The sequence below is a fragment of the Mastigoproctus giganteus genome, chromosome 7 (assembly GCF_048544385.1).
Source record: "Mastigoproctus giganteus isolate SK-2022 chromosome 7, ASM4854438v1, whole genome shotgun sequence".
NCBI classification, from domain to species: Eukaryota; Metazoa; Arthropoda; class Arachnida; order Uropygi; family Thelyphonidae; genus Mastigoproctus; species Mastigoproctus giganteus.
The window spans coordinates 202,234,921-202,260,281 of NC_143581.1; the positions used below are offsets into that span (position 1 = coordinate 202,234,921).

The 25,361-nt window shown below is 39.1% G+C and overlaps 1 protein-coding gene across 1 annotated transcript in view; it reads left to right on the forward strand.

Moving 5' to 3' along the window:
* The first annotated feature begins 255 nt into the window (after positions 1–255).
* Positions 256–25,361, forward strand: part of LOC150083583 (synaptotagmin-7-like) — a 28,237-nt gene continuing 3,131 nt past the window's right edge. Inside the window, exon 1 of the mRNA XM_090378077.1 lies at positions 256–1,318. Coding sequence (XP_090234203.1) covers positions 455–1,318 — 864 coding nt within the window. The 5' untranslated portion in view covers positions 256–454. The remainder of the gene's footprint in view (positions 1,319–25,361) is intronic.

The window sequence follows — 25,361 nt, forward strand, 5'->3', positions numbered from 1 at the left end:
AGTACATTTCCGCTTTTCCCAGAAAGCCACGTGGGGTGTACAGAGGGCACTACACGAGCGTATTTTGTAAAAGGGGGGGGAGGTAATGGGATGTTGAGAGAATATTGTCATGCACCTGTGACTCGGTAAACCTTTTCTGACAATGAGTGACGTCATGCAAAATCCGAATGAGGGGGTGGAAAGTGAGTGAGAGAGAGAGAGAGAAAAGCGGCTTTCGACCGACAGCTGCCTCTTTCCAAAGAGCGGTGTGTGGAATACGGCCATCTGTCATTTACACACACACAATCGAGTACGGATGAGAAAGTCTGTATGTCAGAGGAGTGCTGAAAGGGAAGAGTTATGTGTGCAGATTACTGGAATCGTGGTTGTATCTCGCTTAGAAACGCATCCAGAGTCACGATGATTGTTTTAAACAGATCTGTACATTCCATACTAAATTGTCTTGGTGGATAATATGGGGTCATCGACACAATCGCCGGATTTTGTAGCGGTTAAACCCAGCGTCGTTAAGCCTAACTCTCTTCCATTGTTTGCTTATATTCTCATAGGGATTAGTGCGGCGGTTATTTGTGGTATGCTCCTCTTCTTCTTGTGTCGTTGCTTTCTTAGGCACCGACGAAAATCAAATAAGTTAGCTAAACTCACACCGAAACCTTCTGATCCCCGGATGGCTGGAGTACGAGCAGATCAACCCATTGAGTTCGTGGTGCCGACTACAATTGTGATTAATGAGACCACCGAAGATTCTATGTCCGAAACCGATTCTAGTGGCTCAAGACCTTACTTCTTCTTGGATAGAGATGGTCGAACCAGGAAGCGAACGATGGTAGGGTTCCAGATTAATCCGTCCGACTTAGAGAGGGGTTTGTACCAAGGTCTGTCGGACTGTAGGCATTGTGGATCTTTTCTTAGTTATCTAGGGAAGGTAGGTTTCTCTTTGAGGTATTTGTCTCGGAGTAATCAGTTATGGGTGAAAGTTCTTGGGGCTAAGGACCTTCCTTGTGCTTTCTTAAAAACAACAGCGAATCCCTACGCCAAAGTGGTCTTGTTGCCAGATAAGACACCCAAATTTTTAACTCGAGTTCAACGGAATACCACCAATCCTGTTTTTAACGAAGTGTTTATTTTTTCGGTAATGAAGGAGGACCTTCAACAAAGAAAGTTGAAGATTGCCGTGTGGGATTATGATCGATTTTCCAGGAAGATGCCAATTGGTCAGATAGTGTATGATATTAAGGATGCCGGAGTGTCTAGCAGTGTTGGAGATGATATTGCAACTGGAGATATTTGGACAGATTTGAACAGGGATAATGAACATGTAAGTACTCAGTTAGTGTTTTTGCTAAATAATTTTCTTAAAGTTTAAAATAACCAGATAACACCACTAAGCAAAGAAAATACAAGAATAATAATGAACTTCAATATAATACCTAATTTTATAAGTACATAAAATAAAACATATTTTCATAAACACTCCACTTTTCGAATAAATCATATGTATATATTTTTTTTCGTTGATCTATGTAACTTATTAATTAAGCAGCTAATTAGTAGTCTAAGAAGCAGTTATTTTCACTTTGGGAAAGTCCCGAAGCAACGCTTTCAATGCAAATTTTTATTTTAGTTAAACCCTAACCAAATACGACAAATTACTTGCCCTCACATCGTCTTCTTCTTCTTCTTCCTATTCAGTATTAGACCTAGTGGCCTGTTATGGTCTCTCCCCATCTTTGCAGGGGTCTGCCACTGTCTTTTCTTCCCTTTTGTAGTTAAGACTCTCTTTTGAAGAGCGTCCATCGTATATTCTCTATACACGCTGGGTCCATCTGTTCCTGTATGAATCGATAAAATTCAGTTTTGAAGTTGTCACCAGTTCTGACAGGATGTCCTCATTTCTTTTTATGTAAAGTCTGGAATATCCTGCGGTTCTGCGCTAGTCAACCTCCTCCTATCCTCTTTGTTCATTGTCCAAACCTCACAGCCATAAGCTAAGAGAGGTCTGGCGAGGGCGTTATGTATTCGTATCCTTGTTTTCTTATGTACCACATTAGATTTAAAAATATGATTTATAGTTTTAGTTATCCCTATGTAATTGTTTGTTTTGTGTTCAATATATTTTTCTTTTTCATAGGACAGATAGTATCGTAGGTATTTGAAAGTATTTAACTTGTTGGATAATATTATTGTCGATGCAGATCTTGCTTCTTATTTGATCTCTTTCCTTGAATGCCATCGCCTTTCAGGTTGAAAATTTCATATAAAATGATTTTGCTATTTTGTTTAGTCTCAGATTCATTTGTTTGTGATTCAATCTTAATTTTTATTCTATTATTTTTATAGATATTGAAGATGGCCTTGTTCAAATGGTTTGGTGTATTATCTTTTAAGATTTCAAATAGTTTTGTTCGGTTCATCTTGTCGAAGGTTTTTTATAATCTTTGAATATGGGATGGGTTTGGGAAGATGAACTCTCTTCTTTATTCCATCAAAACTAAAAAATGTTTCTTTTGGATTGGTTTCCGGTACTTCTCAATATCACTAGGGTTAAAAAATAATGCTTTGCTTCTGGTTTTGCAAAAAATTTTCCCTCTTAGAAGTACCGAATCTTCAGCTTTTTGAAAGAGACAGAAGTTGGCAACTATACGTATGTAAATGATACCATGCCAATCAATAGTAAATAAAATGCAGTGAAATAATTCCTAATGTAAACTTTTCTTATTCCTGTTGTCAGATCATAGGATTATTTGTAGCTATTAAAGAGGATAGCTGAGGCTCACAGTGACTGAGCTTTTTTCTTGTGCAAGATTTCAATGTTCTTCCCACTCTGGAAACTCAAATTTGTCACTTAACCAAAGAGGACAACCATAATTTATACACTCCTCTTTGCCTTAACTGCTTTTTTCAGAAAAAAACAAAACAACTCCCTTTAGATTGTCGTGTTAAAACAATCAGAGAGTGTTTACTTGCATCAAGGATGGTCAAAAAAGTTCTGAAAGCGAAGTATAAAAGACATAGGTACAAAAGGCTATGTTTTTTTTTTGTTAATTTTTAATATATTCACCTGAAGTACGCACTTAATTGTATTTAATCTGCAAAGAGTTTGATCCTTCAAATATAAGAAACTTCTCGAGGTTGGACATCAGATCAGGCTTCCACAGCTGCTTTTGGCACTTCATCATCTTTAAAATGAACTCAATGAAGGTGACAATTTAAGTTTCTGAACAAATAATAATCACTTTGAGCCAGATCGGCGTTGTACCGGGCGGTTTAATTGTTCAAATCACATTCATGAATTTTAGCCTGTGCATCCCTGGCTTTGTGCATTGTCAATGGAAGAAGCAAAACCCGATTTTCCAACTTTCTTTTCCCTTTTCCTGGAATTCGGCATATTCTCCTGTTATTGTGGTTTTCAGTGCTAAGTAATCAATTAACAATCCTTTTGTGCCCCAGGACCCTTTTCCAATTAGTCATCAGAGGTTCGAAACTTTTAAGAAGTTGGAGATTCCTTTTGCTTCTGCTGCATGCTTCCTGATTTGGATTCAGGATCATAAAAATATAGCCAAGTTTCATCACCAAAAGGGACATAAAATCTATCTCGATTATTAAGAATTTATTTTTCATTCTCTTTTGAAAACTCCACCTTCTAATGTTTGTCATGAATACAAAGATTTCTGAGAACACATCTTGCACAAACTTTGGACATTCCCAAAAATGCTCATATATTATTGTTAAATTGCGTCTGTGGGAAATGTTAAGTACTTTTCCAAGTTCAGACATTTAATTCTTCTGTTTAATAATTTTTTTTTTTTAAACGAATGACAAGTATTCTGGAACTGATTGCTTCAGATGGCCGACCAGAACTTCAATCAACCTCAACTGATTCTCGCCCTCTTTTGAACTCTGCCCACCATCTTGCAACAGTAGCATAACTGGATGGTTCTTCCCCAACGACCTGGATTTCTTTGTTGGATGGTCATTCTTCTTCCACCTACCAACATAAACAATTCACTTTTAAAAACTGCATAAGACATTGACATACAATGTTTTTCATGTCTCTTTATAAGAAATTAAGCTATCGAAATAACTTAATTTATAATTTATTAATGCATTTTAATACCCTCTTCTTAGAGCTTTATGATATCCTTCGTACACTGCAGGTACTCAATGAGTTTCCATGGTTTTGCACAACTTCAAATTCACTAAAATAACATACGAAACAGGAACCAACGCGAATAACAAATGTAATGAAATATGATGTATTTAATTCAATCTAGAATTAAATTATTTAAAGTTGCGCTTACTATTATAATGATTGGTTTCTTCGCTGACTTATGGTTTTGATAAATTACAGAAGGGTGACAAATTTTATGCCCTGTTTAGATGCTCGTAAAAATTGATATGCAGTTGTTTAACCCAACTATTAAATATTGCAGATGCTGTGGGTAGCATTTGCTTTAGAATGCTAAAGCAAATTATTCGCTTCGCGTAATTGGAACGAAGTCAGGGTGACAAAATTGGGTTACCGGAAAGCAGAATCGGAATCGTATATTAAGGTACCTGTACCCCTATATGGCCTAGTCCCCAATAAGGTCTAATAGCAGTATCTCATGCTGTTTATGAGGAAAACAACGGATGACAACAACAGTCAACAACTGCATTTATTTGAAACTTAAAATTCCATTGGGCACTCTCATTTTACTAGTATTTTAACAGTTGGAAAATGTTTCCCAAGTCCAAGTATTCTCAATATGGCCTATACATAACTATATTGCCATTACTTAGTAAGGGACTGAGGTCCCTTCGTCAGTCCACTCAAGGAGAACCTAGTAACTCAAGCATTAATTAATTCGCGATGCTAGATTGTGAATTAAAAACTTTTAAGAAATTGTATTCCGTTATTTCGTGCTCAGTTGCTGTTCCGTTTAACCAATTTTGAAATTAATTCAGGAGTATTTCCTTAAAACTGCTGTGTCGAGAAGGTGTTGTCATCTTAGAACATTGAGCAATGAACTTGCATTTGAGTTGGACAACAGTGGTAGGGGGCTTGCGAGACGAATCTCGGTAAACATCTGATATCACAAATGTTTAATAAGCGAAAGATCTGGTAGAAGTGCACAACAAGGAAGCATTTCCACATCAGTCGCAATATGAGAGTTGTATGTGTTTCCAGAAGCACTGTCCTTCTGGAAAATTGCATTTGGGAGGAAGTACAGAAAGGATTTCGGATGGTCTTAGAATGGTTTCAACATAATGTCCTTCAGCAATAGAGCCATCAATAATGACCCGAGTTGAATGGCTATGGTAACTGATTGCTTTCCATACCATGATTCCAGGTGTTGCTCTGATATACCACTCCCTGATACAGGCAGGATTACTTCTGTCCTTGGTGTCTTCAGACGAGCATATGGCCGTCCCAGAGCCCCAAACAGAAACGTCATTTAAGTTGACACTATAACTTTCTTTTCTTGCAGCATCTCTCTTCCTTCATCATTGCAGACGCTGACAACGATGGAATGGCGTCAAAGGAAACAACAAACGGCGTTATTGTACGCCTATTTATCGCAGTCGGCTTCATCCCCAACAGGAATGACATTACGATGTTGTAAATCTGGAGAATTGTGACAGGTCTCTTTCCTGTCGCTAGTCAGAGGTAGTTAATATCGTCCTTCTTCTGATGTCACCTGAGCAGAATGATCCGACTCCTTTCAAAGTCCGTCAGCTTTACATAAAGTTGTACATAACGCTGGCTTACGAATGTTAAAGACCCTACACATCCTTCCACGATCATCTGTTGACCACTTTGTTTGCCTGCTATACACTGTCCAGTCAAAATATTATAACCACCTACCGGGAATAACCTTCTCTTGCCGGTAGTATCCCCACCACACGACGAGACATGGACTCTATAAAGCCTCTGAAATTTGTAGAAGGTATGTTGTACTATGTCGCTAGGACTGTGTCCCGTAGATTGTGACAGTCCGTGGTGAAGGATCCCACCACCGGATCTGTCGATCCACGTAATCTCAGAGATGTTCTATAGGATTCATATAGGGCGAATTCGGCGGCCAAAGTAGCACCTAGAAGTCACTTTCGCGTTCGGCAAGCCACACTACCGGCAAAAAGTGGTAGGGCTCATTATCCTCCTGGAACATACCTGTGCCATCCGAAAAAAAAAAAAAAAAAAACAGACCATCAAGGGGTATACCTGATCAGCTACAGATAGTTTTTAGTATTCGGAATGCGATCAAGATATTCCGAGGAAAACATCACCCATACCAAAACCAAGATGCCACCTGCCTGCTTCTGTTGGACCAGGATATCGGAGTGATTCCTGTCCGCAATTTGTCGCCGTACCGTCCATCTATTGTCGAAACTGCATTTCAGCAAACGCAATTAATTGGAAAAGAAGACTTTTTCCACTCATCAGTGGTCCGGTGACCCTATTCAGATGTAAACTTTAAGCATCGTTGGCGATGGGTGGCTGTAAGCATGGGTACCTTGACCGGGCGCCTACTCCGGCGGCTCATACGCACGGGGATTCGTTGGATCGTGGTCTTTTACTATTAGTATTACTATTATTAGAGGCAAAGATTCACAGAAAGCAATGTTTAAAAAAAAAATATATAAAAATATATCCCACATCATCTGTCCATCCCCTCTAATAAGTATTCTTCTGAAGGCCAACTTCAGCACATCTATCTCTGTCCTGGAAACCATCCTTTCCTAAATTTGAATTTATGCCCCCTCGTGTGTGTGGGGGGGTCTCAGCGAGAAGAAGGATCCCATCAACATTGAGCCTACTCAATCCATTCAGGGCCTTAAATATCTCAATCGGATCCTCTCGCAGGTGTATAGTCTCCAGATTGTAGTTTTCAGAATAGAAGCCTCTCTTAGTAAGAGCCCCCTATTGCTCCTTTCACCAATCTCGTTGCCCTTCTCTGCACCCGTTCCAGCAGATCAATATCCTTCCTAAACTGAGCCCTCCGGACCTGTATACAATACTCAAGATGCGGACTAACCATTTCCTCATACAACGGATAATCACTTCCTTGTCCCTGCTAGCAAAGTTCCTGTTAAGTCATAAAGTCCACATGAGCTGTCATAGCAGTCTGTCTGCACTGCTCAGAGAATTTCATAACTGATGTACAATTACTCGCAGGTCTTTTTCATTCCCTACGTTGAGTGAGGAATCGGAGAACATCGTTTGCGTAATGTTCTCTGACAGCATATGAGCCTGCATTTTATGATAGAGGATGTTTGGACTGTTTTTTATGAGTAATCGAGCTCCACTACACGCTGTTCAGCCAGCAGAACAGTTGCTTCAGGCCACATTTGACAAGGGCCACATCCCTCGGCATTTTGCCAATGCTTGTCCATCAAGACCTGAAGGAAAGAAAGCACTGCAAGGCAAGTTACCAGCATTCCACGAGTACCCTTCGGGTGCTGCAACTGTGGCGCCACCTATTTCATAAGTGTATACAACTACAGATCAAATTATCTATTTGAGATTAAAATGACAAATATTTTTGGTGGCACAAGTAAAGAATCTTATTCTCTATTTTTTGATGTTTTCTCCCTTAGTAAATTCATTCATTATGATTAAAAATTCCTTATTTTCCTTTTTTTTTTTTTACTATTGTCTTTCTTTTCTTTTTCTAGTTTTTGCTGTTATTATTTTATTAAATAACTTCCTCTCTTTCGGTCAAGACGTAGTTGTCTTTTCTTATCTCGACTTTTTCAGTTTCTCTTTATTTCAAAATGTTTCTTTTGATTTCTGCATTTCCCTAACTTAACGATTTTTTTAAAGAAAAATTTTCTGTTCATACTCCTGGACGACCACACGGTCAGAGGAGTTCACAAAATAGAAAGAATATAAGAAACAGCGCCGTATTTAGCAGTCAAGGACTTGAACTCCGGTCACACAAAAAGGGTTTAAGGGACCTCGGTTATTTATGTTGACACAAAAAAATAATACACGTACTGTGCCCCTAGATCGGGGGCCCTGGTGCAGCGCATCCAATGCATCCCCCATTTGCACGCCCATACTATCATATTAGCCACCTAATTAATTGTACGATGTGAACATTCCCATTAATATCTTAAGAACGATACGATATTAAATTAAGATTTCCAAATATTATTAAGTTGTTCATGTCCAAGAGGACTTGAAGCTAATATCACATCAACGTTTTCCTTCACAACGAGTTACATCGGTATTGCACTACTTTAAAAATAAATGACATCTTTTTTTTTGAAAGGTTAATCGGGCATTTATTTAAAAGTTGTCAAAATTAATTAAATCTCAAGCGATGTAATGTCATGTCGAGAAGGTTAATATGCAAATCACAATACGCACTAGCCTCAAACACTTACTGGTGTACTCGTACTGCACGGCGGTTCAGATTTTAGTTTATTTTATATATTTATTTATTTTTCATTATTATTTATTTTATTTTATTTTCCCTACTCTATAGCGCGCCCCTAGAAGAAGCTAGCCCACCTTTTGACAACATCAGGTGGGTCAGAATCTCGAATTGAGACAATACGACCTCCATTGGAACTGGCCCACATTCATGCTGTGGACGAGTATCCAGAATCATCTTTCCAGGTGATTGATGTTTCTAGGTAGTCAAGTGGCCAGAACATACACATGATACAAACAAACCTACAGTACTTACATTTCTGGCCCTCTTACAGTGGTACTGTTCTTCACAGAGATACAAAGCGGATTTTGAAGTAACGTTCAAGGAGTCGTTCCTTACAAAAACACGTGTCCACTAACTTCAACAGTTTGAATGTAGTGCAATTCCAAGGCAACTCGTTCTGAAGCAATTGTTTCTGCAGACCGGGGTAACATTTCTCGTAGCCCACTGAGGCCACTGACATTCATATGGATGCAGCCACAGTAGTGGCAAGGACTATGTCATCGTTGATCATTTGGAGAAATTTCATTACTGAATATTAGCATGCCATTAGTAGGGGCATATGATCCAAGAAAGTAAACATATACAGCATCAGCCAAAAAAAAAAAAAAAAAAAACTTCCAGTTTCACCTATCCATTTACTCCAAAAGTTTGTCCAGTTCTTTCTTGAATCTACTTAAGCTATCAACTTCCACAACAAAAGATGGAAGTTTGTTCCAACAATTAACCACCCGCTGACTAAACGAAAACTTCCGCACATCTATCCTACAACTGTCTTTCCTCAATTTGAATTTATGCCCTCTCAGGTGATTATTCCGAGGAAGAATCCCATCGGCATTGAGCCTGCTCGAACCATTCAAGGCTTTATACACCTCAATCAGATCACCTCGCAGGTGCCTAGTCTCCAGATGCTGCAAGTTGCAGAACTAAAGACTTTCTTCATAAGAGCACCCCCTTTGTTCCACTCACCAGTCTTGTTGCCTTTCTCTGTACCCGTTCTAGCACCTCTACATCCTTCCTAAAGTGAGTCTCCAGACCTGTACGCATTCCTAGTGTGGCCTGACCATTGCCTTGTATAACGGAATAATCACCTCCCTGTCCCTGCTAGCAAAATTTCTGTACGTCATTGACAAGATCCCATGACCTGTTCTGGCAGCCTGTCTGCACTTCAGAGAGCTACTTATGAGATGCACAATTACCCCCAGGTCTTCTTTATTCTCCAATTTGCGCGAGGAATCGGTGAACACCATTTGCATAATTTGGTGTCGGAGATTATCATTTGCGTGTTGTCCTCAGGCACCATATGATTCCTGCATTTTATGATAGAGGATGTCTGGACTGTTTTTATGAGTTGTGGAGCTCCACTGTACGTTGTTTGGTCAACAGAACGATTCCTTCGGGCCACATTTGTCAAGGGCCACATTCGTTGGCATTTTGCCATTGCACGTCCATCTCATCGTTTGGACTTTGTAACTTCTAGTTATGAGGATCAAAGCAAATTCAATCTCTGGGTGACCTGAAGAAAAGAAAGCATCTGAAGGCATGTTACCAGCATTCCACGTGAACCCTTCGCGTGACAGTTAACAGGACCCGTTGCAATTGTGGCTCCACCTATTTCATCATTGTTTATAACAACAGATCAAATTTCTCATTTCCCTAATAAACTGAGGTTAAATTAACAAATATTTTTGGTGACCCAAGTAAAGAATCAACTGTATTATTATTCTTGTATTTTGTGATATGCATGGTTAGTTATGTGGGTTATTATTTATTATATTTTATTTTTTTAATAACTATGCTTTAGCCATTTAAAGAGGCCTTAGGGTGTCCCTTACGTATCAAGGTGCATGCAATGCATTTCCCATTTTGCACTGCCTGGGTAGTTAGCCAATTATCAAATAAACCTTTTAGAGATGATCTGCTATTTATCCATTCTGCTATCTTTTCAATAAAATGAAAATTACCGGTAACCCTTTTGGTGAGTGACGTTAATTGTTTGAAAGTAGTGCAATACCAATGCAAATCGTTGCGAAGGCATAGGTTCTTGTGATGTCAAAGACACAGATTTGGGTTCCCAAAGCGCAGTAGCTCATAGATCAATAGAATTACTGTTGGTCGAAGGGCCTCGAAATATGCATGGGAGGGCCTTAGACTATCTAAATACAGCATTGATTAAGAGCAAAGCAGTTTAAATCCAGCTAGCTAAAGAAAAAAAAACAAAAAACATGACATGATAGGATAATCATCCTAACTCCTATATAACGACCTCCCAGGAGAATGAGTAAAGGGTCGTTATATCAGAAAGGCGTTATATCGGTTGTTCATAAAATAGCATTAGGGTAATGAGAAATTGGCCGGGACCAACCACATAGGACGTTATAACGTGTGGAATATTAAAAGGAGGGTCTCTATAAAGAACTTCGACTGTATATTGTCAATAGGTGGCCATTTATGGAAGAAATTAATCCTACATTTCTTGAACTGTGACTACATTTGAGAATTTTTTACTGAATAAGATTTAATTGCGTTCATAAAGCAAGTCGTATTTCTAACGGCAGAACAAACTTTCCTTTGTGAAGAGTTGCCTGGTAATACATTACTTTCAAACTGATGGCCTAGCCAAAAGGTTAATTAGCCTGTTTGAAAGATAGACTGCTATGACAGCCTCTTTCAGGATTAACTGGTCCCTCATCCGATCGCAGGTGCTCTAGTGATAACATTCAAATAAATCAGATAGGTTCAGCTGTAAAACTATAATTTTATATACAGTATGGTGGTACGCCTGTTCTGTCGGGTGTTGCCACTAGACACCACCTGCTGTCTGATGAGGGACCAGTTGACCATAAACCATGCCGTCAAAGCAGCCTCATTTAATAACAAATATCCAATAAACTTTTATTCGACGTTATCTGTCTGAAAGTAATGCAATACTAGGGAAACGGGTTGCACAGGAAATGTTGTTCTGCCATAAGAATTAAGATCATTTCCATATCTGTGCCGTTTAAATCCTGCTGGCTGCAAAAACAAATTAAAGGAAAATAAGTGGAGTGTTATACCTTTATGGGGTCAAAAGAAAAATGGAATTTGGGGACCCCTTCTTCTTCTCCTACTATCATTTTCCTACACCTTTTTGCTTTCTTTAGTCTAATAGGGACAGTATGTGGATAACACAGTATCTTATCCCATACCATTCTACAAACGGTGTTGTCTGGGTGGTGGTATCCTTCGAGAATAAGTAACATTAGTCTTCTCCACCGGTGAAGCGTTACTTATTCAAAGCAGTGCAATACCTCGGCCACTCGTTGTGATGAAATACAATTAAAATGATGCATTAAAACCACCTTGGTAGTCAAAATGATGTGTGCATTACCCGTGCATAAACAAACTTTTTGATTATTAAGTTGTTCGTGTCCAGGAGGCCTTGATGCTAATATCAGAACAACGGGTTTCATCGGTATTGCACTACTTTAAACTAAATGACAGCTGTTTTGAAAGATTAATCGGCTATTTATTTCAAAGTTGTGAAAATAATTAAACATCAAGCGATGTAATGTCATGTCGAACAGGTTAATATGCTAATTACAGTACGTACTAGCTTCAAACACTTATGAGTGTACTTGAACTGCACGGCTGTTCAGATTTTATTTATTTATTTTTCCCTTCTCTGAAGTGGGACCCCAGAGGAATATGGAGTCGGACCCAGAAGAGCTTTTTTCAACATCAGGCGAGTCTCGAATTCAGACAATACGAACTCCATTGGGACTGGCCCACATCCCGTGGTGTGGACGAGTACCCAGAATCATCTTTCCAGGTGATTGATGCTTCTTTATACCCAAGCGACACATAATAACAGCAAAACACATGATACACACTAACCTAAACTAATCACATTTCTATCCCTCTTACAACGGTACTGCTGTTCATAGAGATAAAAGGCGGAGTTGAACTAACGTTCCAGGAACAGTCCCTTACAAAATCAGATGTCTACTATCTTCAAACAGTTTGAATGTAGTGCGATTCCAAGGCAACTCGTTCTGAAGCAATTGTTTCTGCAGTCCAGGTCAACATTTCTCGTACCCTACCTAAGCTACTGACGTTCATATTTATGCAGCCATAGTAGTAGCAATGGAATATGTCATCGTTGATTATTTGAAGAAAGTTCATTAGGGAATATTATCATCGGCATTAGTAGAGGCATATGATCCAAATAAAAAAATCTTATACAGCATCAACCAAAAAAAAAAAACCCTTCCCATTTCACCCATCCATTTGCTTCAAAAGTTTTTCCACTTCTTCCTTGAATTTATTTAGACTATGAACTTCCACAATGACAGATGGAAGTTTGTTCCAGCAATCAGCTACCCACTGGCTAAAGGAAACTTTCCGCACATCTATTCTACAGCTGTCTTTCTTCAATTTGAATTTATGCCCTCTCAGGTGAGGAATCTGAGCAAGAGGAAGAATCCCATTAACACATTGAGCCTGCTCAAACCATACGCCTCAATCAGATTACCCCGCACGTGCCGTCTCCAGATGCTTAACTTGCAGAACTTAAGCCTTTCTTGGTAAGAGGATCCCTTCGTTCCCCTCACCAGTCTTGTTGCCTTTCTCTGTAGTCGTTCTATCAACTCTACATCTTTCCTAAAATGAGGCCTCCAGACCTGTATGCAGTATTCAAGGCGTGGCCTGACCATTGCCTTATATGAAGGGATAAATCACCTCCTTATCCCTGCTAGCAAAATTCCCGTATATCATTGACTAGATCCCATGACCTACTCTGGCAGCCTGTCTGCACTGCTCACAGAACTTCAAATCTGAAGCACAATTACCCCCAAGGTCTTTTTCATTGTGAATGAAATGTGAAGGAATCGGTGAACATCATTTGTATAATATGGCGTGGTGTTCTCTGACTCCATATGATTCCAGCATTTTATGATATAGGGTGCCAGGACGGTTTTTATGAGGAATGGAGCTGCACTGCACATTGCTCGCCCAACAGAACAGTTTCTTCGGTCTACATTTGTCAAGGGCCACATTTCTCGGCATTTTGCCAATGCCTATCCATCTCACCTCTTGGACTTCCATCTTTGTAACTTCTTGTTATGAGGATCAAAGCAATATTCAATCTCTGGCTGAGAAGTAAAGAATGAATCTCAAGGCATGCCACCAGCATTCCACGTGTACCCTGCTGATGTTTTCTCCCTTAGTACATTCATTTATTATTATTTAAAACAAAAATGTTTTCTTTATTCATTTCTTTTTTATTACTGTTTCTTTTTTTTTGTAGTTTTTCGTTGTTATTTTGCTTTTATATTATCTCTATAAGAAAATATGAAATTACGTACAAAATAAAAATTAAATCCTTATTTTCGTGTATATATATATTTCCTGGTTAGTTGAATAATTATTTATATATTGAACTAACCATTAATTGTAAATGAATATCTTGTAAACAGTTTTATCATTTCAGTAAGTGCTGTACAAGCATCATTCCTACATTAGCTGTCAGATAAGAAAACGAATTTTATCTTTAAACAGCGCATGCGTGTTTATCTACACGGTTTCTATGAAGATAGAAGACGGATGTTTCTTTAATCTGTAATAATACTCACATCGAAATGGATAAATATGATAAGTGAACACTGATCAAATTTTTAAATTGCCACGCGTTTATTTTTTTATTCTTTTGCAATTTTCGAATTTTTTGCATTGACAACATCGTTACTCTAAAAAGGTTTGGAGATTTGATTAGCACACTGATACTCTTCAAAGTTGTCCTGAAGTTTCTGACAACAGGATGTTTTTAGCAGCTGCTGTCAGGTGTAAGGCGAATAATTGGCGTGTCCTCCTATCTCACCTCATTTAAATCCATCTGAATTTTATTTCGGAGTTATCTCAAAGACAGAATGAGTCTGAAGAATCCATGAAATATTCCTGCACTGTAGAAAACGGTTCAAGATGATTTTTTTCTTGTTTTGGAGGAAACATTGGAATATGTTTTTCACAACTTCACACTCCCACTGCGACATATTATTGATAAACGTGGTCGACACCCTGAACGTGTTGTAATATGAATTTCCCAACACTGCTAAATATAGTTTAGGCGCCTCCGTAGCCAGGTGGGAAGGAGCAGCAGTGCGTAGCACACGCTTCTTGATTAGACCGGGGTTCGAGCCCGTCACCACCAAATACGGAGGATGCGGAAAGGTTAAGGAATGACCACCGCATATCCTGGAGCAATATGGCCTTAGTTGCTAATGCTCCTAAAAACCAAACAACAACAACAAATATAGTTCAAGTGTTAATTCTGTTTTTAAACAGCATTTTTTGTTCTTCAGATGGATAGAAAATCGCCTTGTATATGAATTTGTTACTTATGATAAACCGGCCAATACACAGAAAAATTTCCTGTGTAAAAACCCATGAGTCATCCGGTCACAGGATTTCCGATTCAGTTTTAAATTAATTCCTACTTTCCACTAGCGTGCATGGAGGACTTATTCGTTCAACGCGAAGGGAAGGACGAATATATGTGCAACATTTCAAATTACGATATATATTGTGGGGTTTTTTTAATGTACAGGTGCATGTGCCTTGTACAGGTACCTGCAGTGCGTTTCCCATTTTGTACTGCCTGGGTAGTGCAATTGTCAAATAAACCTTTTAGAGGTGATCTGCTATTTATCCATTCTGCTATCGTTTAAATAAAATGCAAATTGCGGTAAATAAAATGCAGTAACCCTTTTTGGTGAGTGACGTTATTTATTTGAAACTAGTGCAATATCAAAGCTTGTTGTGAAAGCATACTTTCTTCCATTATGAGTCACAGAATGGACTTACTCAAGTGCCCTCATAGATCAACAGGATTACTGAGGATCGAAGGGCCTCAAAATATGCATGAGAGGGCCTTAGACTATCTAAATACTGCATTGATTAAGAGCTAAGCAGTTTCAATCGTACTGGCAAAAAAAAAAAAAAAAAAAAAAAACATAATAATTACGTCCCCAGAATTACAGTATATGTGTTTATTTCAAAAATTCTTTATCTTTTATTTTGAAGTCATGTTGTCCCCAGATTTGAAGAAGACAAAATTATAACTGTCTTCCAAGCACCATGATCTTCTTTTTCATATATTATTGCTCTTAGAAATTAAATTTAAAGGTTATAGTGGCATTGGCTGAGAAAAGAATCATTTCTGATTTATACTGTTTCTTAATTAATTTAATAAACATAAGTTTTTCAATCACGCTTGCTCTTATTATTTATTGTATCGTAACTATTTTTCTCTTAATTTGTGAATGGTTGTATTTATAGATATAATTAAGTATAATTATTTTAGTTCCAATGTTCGAAATTATATTTTAAGGTTGATATGAATTCTTTCTCCTCTACTGAAAATATACAGTAAAATTCGGGGGGGGGGGGGGGGGGGGATAAAATAAATACACATTAAACTGTGCTGCCATCTAACGGCTAAAGCAGAATTGATAACTACAGTGTACTCATTCTCAAATGTCTTCCAAAAAAACTTTTTGGAACTTTTGGAAAAAAAAGTTAAGAATGTAAATGTAAAAATAACATTCTGGTGAGTAATGTTCAATAATTGCGATATTCTTATTAAAAATTTATTTAAAATAATAAATAAATAAGAACACCTACATTTGTATTTGATCATTAATACTGCGACTTTATTGCATTATTAGGCAATTATATTTCCTGTGCTGAAACGTCACTTCCGCAACGTATCAATTACTTTATTCTGATTGAGATTTTTCGAGTGATATATGATTAATATATGCAGGTTCAAAAAAAAATTATATAACATATATTCAAGAACGATTTTCATAATGTATGTAATAAATTAATAAAACAAATGGATTTAGAGGAACTGGATTTAAAAAAATTTGGAAGTTTTAATTTCAGTGAATAAGTGAATATTAATAATGGAGTGCAAAGAAGTTCAATAATTCTTGCACATAATATAAACTATTCCTAAATTTCGTTTTTGCTGCCATTATCTATTTTGCTGTTATCTATTGCAAAAAGGCAAAGTATAATCTTGGGACGCTTATTGTTTTCTCCCTAAGTATATGTTTTCTTTATACCAGAGTTAACTAGTTAAAATGGCAATAAAAGCCTTGGTTGTGTACAATTAAATTCAGTTGCCACTCTAAATGTCCAAGTTTTCAGATGATACAAAGGTTGGCAGGGTTGTTAACGACAATAAAGACAGTGTGCTACTCCAACTGGATCTAGATAAGTTGGGCAAATGTACTGCATATGGGTAGCAGTAACCCAAAAGAAACGTACCAACTGTGTGGTACAACGCTCAGGAAGTGGAAAGTGAAAAAGACCTGGGGGTAATTGTGCAATCAGATATGAAGTTCGCTGAGCAGTGCAGACCGGTCATGGAGTCTTGTAAATAGGAATTTGCTAGCAGGAACAGGAAGGTGATTATCCCGTTATACAAGGCAATGGTCAGGCCACACCTAGAGTACTGTGTACAAGTCTGGAGGCCTTATTTTAGGAAGGATGCTAGAACGAGTACAAAGAAGGGCAACAAGATGAGTGAGGGGAACAAAGGAGTGCTCTTACGAAGAAAGGCTTAAGTTCTGCAAATTTAGATACGATTGTATCTAATGTAAAGACCCATAGAGACACTACAACGTATGCAATGATTGCAAGCCAACGAACAAAAGAACAAACACTGACCCGTAATCCAACTCTTAAGGAACTGAGCCCCAATCTTAAAGTTATTGGAACCAATTTTCACTTCAGCAAGATGCAAATTGCGAATACTCGAATGATGCACAAGCGGATGCGTAATGTCTTCATTAGTAGGCTGTCCCCTGCTACCTCAGCTGATGATGTGGAAAACCTTCTTGCTGCATTCAAAATGAACGGTAGAGTCACTAAGCTGTCCACAAAATATCCCACCTACGCCTCCTTTAAGATCGATGTAGCTGATGCAGATTTTGAAGCACTCTTCAATCCTGAAATCTGGCCTGCTGGAGCTCTTGTTATGCCATATCTCGGGCAGCGATATAGAAGTAATGGAAAGGACTCCCACCAATGGTACCCTGATTCATAGCAATCCCAGATCTTGTTACCGCAACCAGAATCACAGACACAGAACACCAATATGCCGATCCCTGTGCTCGTCAATCCTAGACACACCCCGCTGAATCGAGTAGTGCCATGTCAGAGACCACCCGTCCGTATCAAAGTGCCCAGAGTACCTGCCTGCACCAACCATCTTTTATCAGAATGTGCGTAGTCTTAGGAACAAGCTTGATACTATGGAGCAAATTCTGCTCCCCGGACATTTTGGCCTGCTCGCCATCACCGAAACCTGGCTGAATGATGATGAAGAATTCCTAGCGGCAGCTGCCCCAGCTGATTATGGGGTCGTATTCACATCTCGGATTGCACGCAAGGGTGGAGGCGTCGCAATATTCTACAAGAAATCCGCTTTCAAGCTATTGGATAATAAATCCAGTAACTCTCCTAACTATGAAGCAATCCTCGTTACGTTAGGATACAACTTCGTGACGTTTGACGTCTGTGTGCTGTATATACCCCCAAAGCCGTCCCAGCAAATCATCCTTGAAGTTTCCAACTGGTTAATCAATCAGCTGCATCCCACAGCTTCTTACTTAGTTTGTGGTGATTTCAATTTACCTCCTCAGCTATCTAATCTGAAAAAGGATCTTCTGGCACACTTCAGATGTGCTGACCTACAACTTATTAATGAAGCTCCAACCAGGAGGAATAACCTCTTAGATCTAGTTCTAGCCTCTTTCCCTTGCACCCTTGATTACATTACAGAAACGTCATTTGACTCTGATCATGTCCCGATACATGTGACCGCATATCTGCCAGCCCCCAAATTAGAAGCCAGAAGGACAACAACAAAGGTTGACATCACTAGCCCCAACTTACTTGACGTAGATAAGTGCATCAGAGCCGCCTCTCTCATTCCCTGGGTGACCTTAGAGACTTGTGACCCAGAGCTAGCTGTGAACATTCTCACAAACTGGATCAACACGGTTGCCAAATATGCTGCCTCTAAAAAGATCACAATCAGTCCATATACAAGACTTTGGTGGAATTCTGAACTCAAAATGAGTTTCCAGCTGAAGCAACAGCTCCATCACACATGGAAACAGTCTCAAAATGTCAATGATCGTATCGTTTATTCAAGGGCACGGGCTCAATTTAATCGCCTGAAATCTGAGGCAATCAAATTATACGTTGACCGTGAGCTGGCTAAAGGAAAAATTCCATACAAGAAAGTGAACCCTCATTTTCCTTTACAACTTGATCCTGAATTGTGGCTCGATTTCGTCACAAGATTTAACCGTAATCCTATGCCAAACTCAGATTTAGCTCTACTAACAGAGCCCATCCAGCAAGAAGTGTTGAACAACATTCAGATTACAAAACAACAGCTGATCGTAGCCATCAATACTACACCTGCCTCGTCAACCACCGGTGATGATGGAGTTCCCCAATTCATGCTCAAATGCCTAAGTCCGTACATTATTCAGCCACTTTTAATTATCTTCAACCAGTTACTCTCGAACAAAATTTTCCCACAGCAGTGGAAAAACTATCTCATCAAACCTTTAGCCAAAGTTCAGTCGCCATCGAAACCTAAACACTTCCGACCCATCTCCAACTCCTCCAGCCTGCTGAAGCTCCTGGAGAAGGCCTTACTCCCCATCCTCACTAAGCAGATTTTGCCCAGTAATCCAGCCCAAATTCACTACTCCCTCCCAAACAGATCAACGATCACCAATCTGCTAGCCACCACGAATACTATCTTGTCAGCATTGGAGAATAGGCAGGAACTAGCTGTGACTTACTTAGACATTGAGGCTGCATTTGATGCCGTCCAAGTAAACCAACTTCTCACTCTCCTGGAATGCCACTTTCAGATCACGGGGAACATATTATGCTTTCTCTCCTCTCTTCTGAATAACAGAGTTATAAAGCTTCATACAGGAGATCGCACCCTTACTAGATCCGTCACCGCAGGAGTCCCACAAGGAGGGGTCCTTTCGGGCCTTCTGTTTTCATCCATTATCTTCCCACTGGTTGCACATTCTCAATGTCTACTGAGCTATGCGGACGATATCAAGATACTCACTCCCATCATCCCCGGTCAAGACCTAGATCTGGTAAAAGTGGAAATTAACAACACTCTCACCACAGTCACATCTTACCTCTGCCAGTTTGGTCTCAAGATCAATCCTGCTAAGTCCGAATTCATGGTGTATTCATTGAAGCAAACTCCTTCTTCTCTCCAGCCTTCGGTTGGCAACACCCTCATCCCAATTGTGTCCAGCCATCGTGATCTGGGCGTTGTATTCGACCCAAAACTTCGATTCAACGCCCACATGGATATGCTCCTCACACGTGCTTCAAGACTCCGGTGGATAGCAAAACAACATCTCCTTCATATCACAGATAAAAAGATAACCGTGAGGTACATAAGAACAGTTATCTTTCCACCTTTACTCTATGCTGCTGAAATTTGGGCGTCAGCGGCACCGTCAATAAAGAAACCACTCTTTGCCACAGAATTCTGGCTCCTAAAGTGGGCCAACAGGAAGCACAACCTTCCAGCTCTGATTCGTACCACACAGCTTGCCAACTCTCTCGGAATTCCACGGCTTCCCACCTTAGTCGACGACCAACGCCTCCTAGCAACAGTCAAGATGTTAACAGGCATAATGGCAACACCTTCATTCTGGGATACCTGTGGCTGGAGGATCCCCCCTACTGCCCTTAGGGCCAATCCCGAGCTGTACTCGCATTCAGCACGACTCCATCTCTCGGACAGGTTCCTTCCTCAGCAGATGCTCAAGCAAACCCAGGCACTGGACGCCGACCTGAACAAATTCGCTGCTGACCGGACTTACCGGAAACAAATTATGTCCTGTAGGACTAATCAGCAATGACTGATGTATACCTTGCATCTGTTCCTGTCTGATTGAGCTGGTGCTCTTATCTCGATGTTAAGCCAGCTCAATCAGATTTAACTCTCGTAAGGAGTTCTCTCCTTTGTATTATAATATGTTTTCTTTGTAAAATTACCTTTTTGTAAATAATTGTTCAATTCTCCCGGAAGTTTGGGAAACTGTAAGCCCCTGGCTTTATGGCCGTGAAGGGTAATAAAGATTCTCTCTCTCTCTCTCTCTCTCTCTCTCAAATTGCAGCGCCTGGAGAGTAGGCACATGCGAGGTGATCTGATTGAGGTGTATAAAGCATTGAATGGGTTGAGCAAGCTGAATGCTGATGGGGTTCTTCCTCTTGCTAGATTAAGAACCTGAGGGTGAATAAATTCATCAAACTGAGGAAAGACAGTTTAAGAATAGATGTGCGAAAATTTGCCTTTAGCCAGCGGGTAGTTGATTGGTGGAACAAACTTCCATCTTTTGTTGTGGAAGTTGATAGCCTAAATAAATTTGAGCTGAGCTGAGCTGGACAGGCATTTGTTACGAATGGAGGGGTGAAATGGGAGGGTTATTTTATTTTATTTTTTGCTGATGCTGCAAAAACTTGCTTTCTTGCATCATATGCATCTGCTAATGGTAATGCTAATGCTATATAACGACCCCCGAGGAGAATGAGCAAAGGGTCGTTATATTGGAAGGGTATTATAAAAAAAAAAAAAGTAAAGTGCAGCCATTATCAACCCACTGCAGGATGGAAGCCTCCTCAACAACTCATGCTGAGGGAAATGGACCATAATCTGCCACGCTGGTCCAGTGCGGGTTGGCAGAGCGACCGTATTCAGCAGTTAGGGGCTTGAACCCCGGTCTACTCAAAGAGCGTGTGCTACTGCACTCCCGCTCCTGCCCACTCGGCTACGGAGGCTGCTCCGTATCGATTAGGGTATTATATCGATTGTTTATAAAATAGCATTAGATCAATGAGAAATTGGCCAGGACCAACTATATGGAACGCTAAAAAGAGGGTCGCTATAAAGAGCTTCAACTGTACGTACTTTCAAACTACTTGATGGCCTCGCCAAAAGGTTAATTAGCCTGTTTAAAAGATGACACTGCTCTGACAGTCTATTTCATGATTAACTGGTCCCTCATCAGATCGCAGGTGGTCTAGTGATAACACAAACAAATCAGATAGGTTTAGCTGTAGAACTGATTTTGTATACAGTATGGTAGCTCACGTCTGTACAACTGTTCTGTCAGCCTGTTGCAAATAGAGACCTGCTCTCTGATGAGGGATCAGTTAGACATAAAACATGCCGCCACAGGAGTCTCATCTTTATAACAAATATCCGATTAACCTTTATTCGGGGTTATCTGTTTAAAAAAGTAGTGCAATACTAAGGAAACGGTTTGCACAGGCAAGTTTGTTCTGCTATAAGAATTAAGATCATTTTCATGTCTGTGCCGTTTAAATCCTGCTTACTCCAAAAACAAATTAAAGGAAAGTCCATCTTATAAAGAAAAAAAATGTTCTCCTTTTCCCGTGGATTCTTAAAAACATGTGCAGTGGTTGATACGAGTGCGGGATCTTAACGCTCCTGGATTTAATTTAAAATGTTGATATTTTTTATATATAACCCTTTTATCCATTGTAGCAACTTGCCTTTAATGCCAACTGCTCCAATTTGTACAGTAGTCTTCCATGTGCAACAGTATCAAAAGCTTTCCTGAAATCCAAGTATATGATATCAAAATTATTATTTTTTTTCATCCAGTTCCTTTGTGACCACATCATAGCATCCAATCAAATTGATCAGACAAGACTTCACCTTGACAAACCCATGCTCTCTTTGAATTATTACTCCAGTCTTGCTTAAATGATCCTGCAATCACTTTCTTGTCCTTGCTAGCAAAGTTCCTGTATATCATATACTAAAGTCCACATGAGCTGTCCTGGCAGCCTGTCAGCACGGCTCAGAGAACTTCATATCTGATGCACAATCATCCCCAAGTCCTTTTTCATTCTCCACATTGTGTGATCAATCAGAGAACATCATTTGCATAATATGGTGTCGAAGAATATCGTTTGCGTAATGTTCTCGACATCATATGATTCCTGAATTTTATGATAGAAGATGTTTGCACTGTTTTTTTTATGAGGAATGGAGCTCCACTATACGTTGTTCAGCCAGCAGAACAGTTGCTTCGGGCCACGTTTGTCTAGGGCCACATTCCTCAGCATTTTTCCACTGCTTATCCATCTCACCTCTTGGACTTCCATCTTTGTAACTTCTGGTTATCAGGATCAAGCAGTATTCAATCTCTGGCTGACGTGAAGGAAAGAATGCATCTGAAAGCATGCTACCAGCATTCCACATGTACCCTTCTGGTGTCAGTTAACCAAGGAGTTCTGCAATTGTGGCGCCACCGATTTTATCAGTGTATGAACTACAGATCAAATTATCTGTTTGAGGTTAAAATAACAAATATATTTGGTGGCCCAAATAAAGAATCAGCTCTATGTATTATTCCTGTTTTTTGTGATGTTTTCTACCATAGTGAATGCACCTATTAATATTTAAAATTCCTTGTTTCCTTCATTCATTTATTTTCTATTTTTTTTCTAGTTTTTCTGTTATTATTTTGTTTTATAACTTCCTCTCTTTAGGTCAAGACGTAGTTGTCATTACTTATCTCGACTTCTCCAGTTCCTCTTTATTTCAAAATGTTTTTTTTTTTTTTTTTATTTTTAGATTTCTGCATTTCCCTAAGTTGAGGCTTTTTTTAAATAAATAAATTTTCTGTTTATACTCCGGGACGACCACGTGGTCAGAGGAGTTCACAAAACAGAAAGAATACAAGAAACAGTACCGTATTTAGCAGTCATCGGCTTGAGGTCCGGTCACTCAGAGCACGTATATTTAAACACCACAGATTTCAGAAAACGAATCCGTTCCAACGGTCCAAGGAGATAGGTGGATTGGATGAGTAAATACTGTTACTCTCCGAGACCCAAAAGGATAAACGTGAGAAAAGAAAAGAAAGGACAAACTGAAAAAGAGTGATAGTAAGAGAAAACTATCTTCATGAAATAGGAAAGGGCCTTATACTCTGCTATTTAAACATTCTACTATGTTTTAAATAAGATGAAAATTACCGGTAACATTTTGTGCAATACCAATGCAAATCATTGTGAAGGAATTTTACACAATAAATGGAGGCTCTACTAAATTTTGGGTGTTTGTATGAAAAGTATTAGTTTTACTATCATCAGTGCCGTGCAAAGGTACTTTGGGGTCCGGATGCAAAAAGGTTTAAGGGGCCTCGCCTATTTATGTTGACACAAAAAATAATGCACATATTGGAGCCCCTAGATTGGGGCCCTGGTGCGGCGCATCCAATGCACTACCATATTAGCCGCCAATTAACCTCTGTAAGATAAATTGTCGTTTTTACGAACCCTGACAACTAATTTCTTGGTAAGAAAGTAAGAGCACCCCTTTGTTCCCCTCACCAATCTTGTTGCCCTTCGCTGTACACGCTCAAGCAACTCTACATCCTTCCTAAAATGAGGCCTCCATACCTGTGTGCAGTACTCAAGGTGTGGTCTGACCAGTGCCTTATATAAGGGTATAATCACCTCCTTATCCCTGATAGCAAAATGATGCGTTTGCACTAACTCTCACATTCAATGAATCCTATCGTAGTCTAAGGCTCTAGCCCAGAATTTGTTATGGTGCATTTTTAGAATAATAAAAGTAAGAAAAACCCCTATTCCTTGATTCTTCGTGCTGCTTTCTATAACCCTGCAAAAGACGATGACGCATCCATCCCTAAGCTGACTTGAGAGTTTTTAATCCACGCCCAAATGACTCAATGTTTCAGTTGATGAATCAAATGGGATGTGGCAAGAGTCTGATGTTGTCACTGGGGCGTATTTTTGTCGCACCCACAGTTTTAAACTTCCTCGTATTTATATATTTTCTTATTTTATTTCTTGGTATGCTACTAAAGGTCACCATTACATGTTTTTCATTGATTTATGGTCTTATTTTAGTAAAATTTTCACTGTTATTTTAACATCATCATGAAATTTAATTTATGTATAAATATACGACATTTTAGTAAATAAATTATAAAATTAATGTGTAATCCGAATCAGGCAAGTGGCCTTTCTTTGAAAGTGAAGTGCAATACCAGTGCACCTCGTTGTGAAGGCAATGTTTGATATGATGTGAGTGAAGAATTCCATTGGTTTTAAATCGCAACGAGTTGCCCTGATATTGCACTATTTTCAAACATTTGTTGAAACTAGTGGATAAGGGCAGTGCTGCTCCCTCTGATAGGGCCAAAGTAGTTAAAAGGGTGGTGGCAAAAGCAGTATTCTGGGGAGTCATTAAGGTTTAATAACCCTGTAGCAGTAAAAAATATGCATTATTTTGATAATAAGGGAGAGCCTATAGCCTAGCCACCTTAGCTGTGCCAACCCCAGATCTGTTCAATAATATCCGGGGGCTCTTTGGCGGTGCCAATTGGTAGACTAACCTTTTAGAGATTACGTTACATCAACAAAATGTTAATCTGCTGCTTAGTCACGGTGCTACCTTAAATATAAAATATCCCCTAACGTTTTTTGGGAGTGGTGTCATTTGAAAGTAATTCAATACCGTTACAACTCGTTGTGAAGGCAAAATTTTAGCTTTAAATGAGGCGTTTTCTTCAAGTGTGATAATCCACAAACGGTTCTAATACTTTATACATTGCAATAAATAATTTTGATAAATGAGCATCACGTTACAAATTATAAATTTATTTGTTTAATAATTAATTAAGAAAATTAAAAATTTCATTTATTTAATAATACTCATGATTATTATTATTTTTTTCCTGAAATACAGAATGGTATATGTTTAAGTCAAAAATTCTTTATCTTGCAATAGTGATAACCAAATTTTCGAACACAGTTATGTTGTTGGAA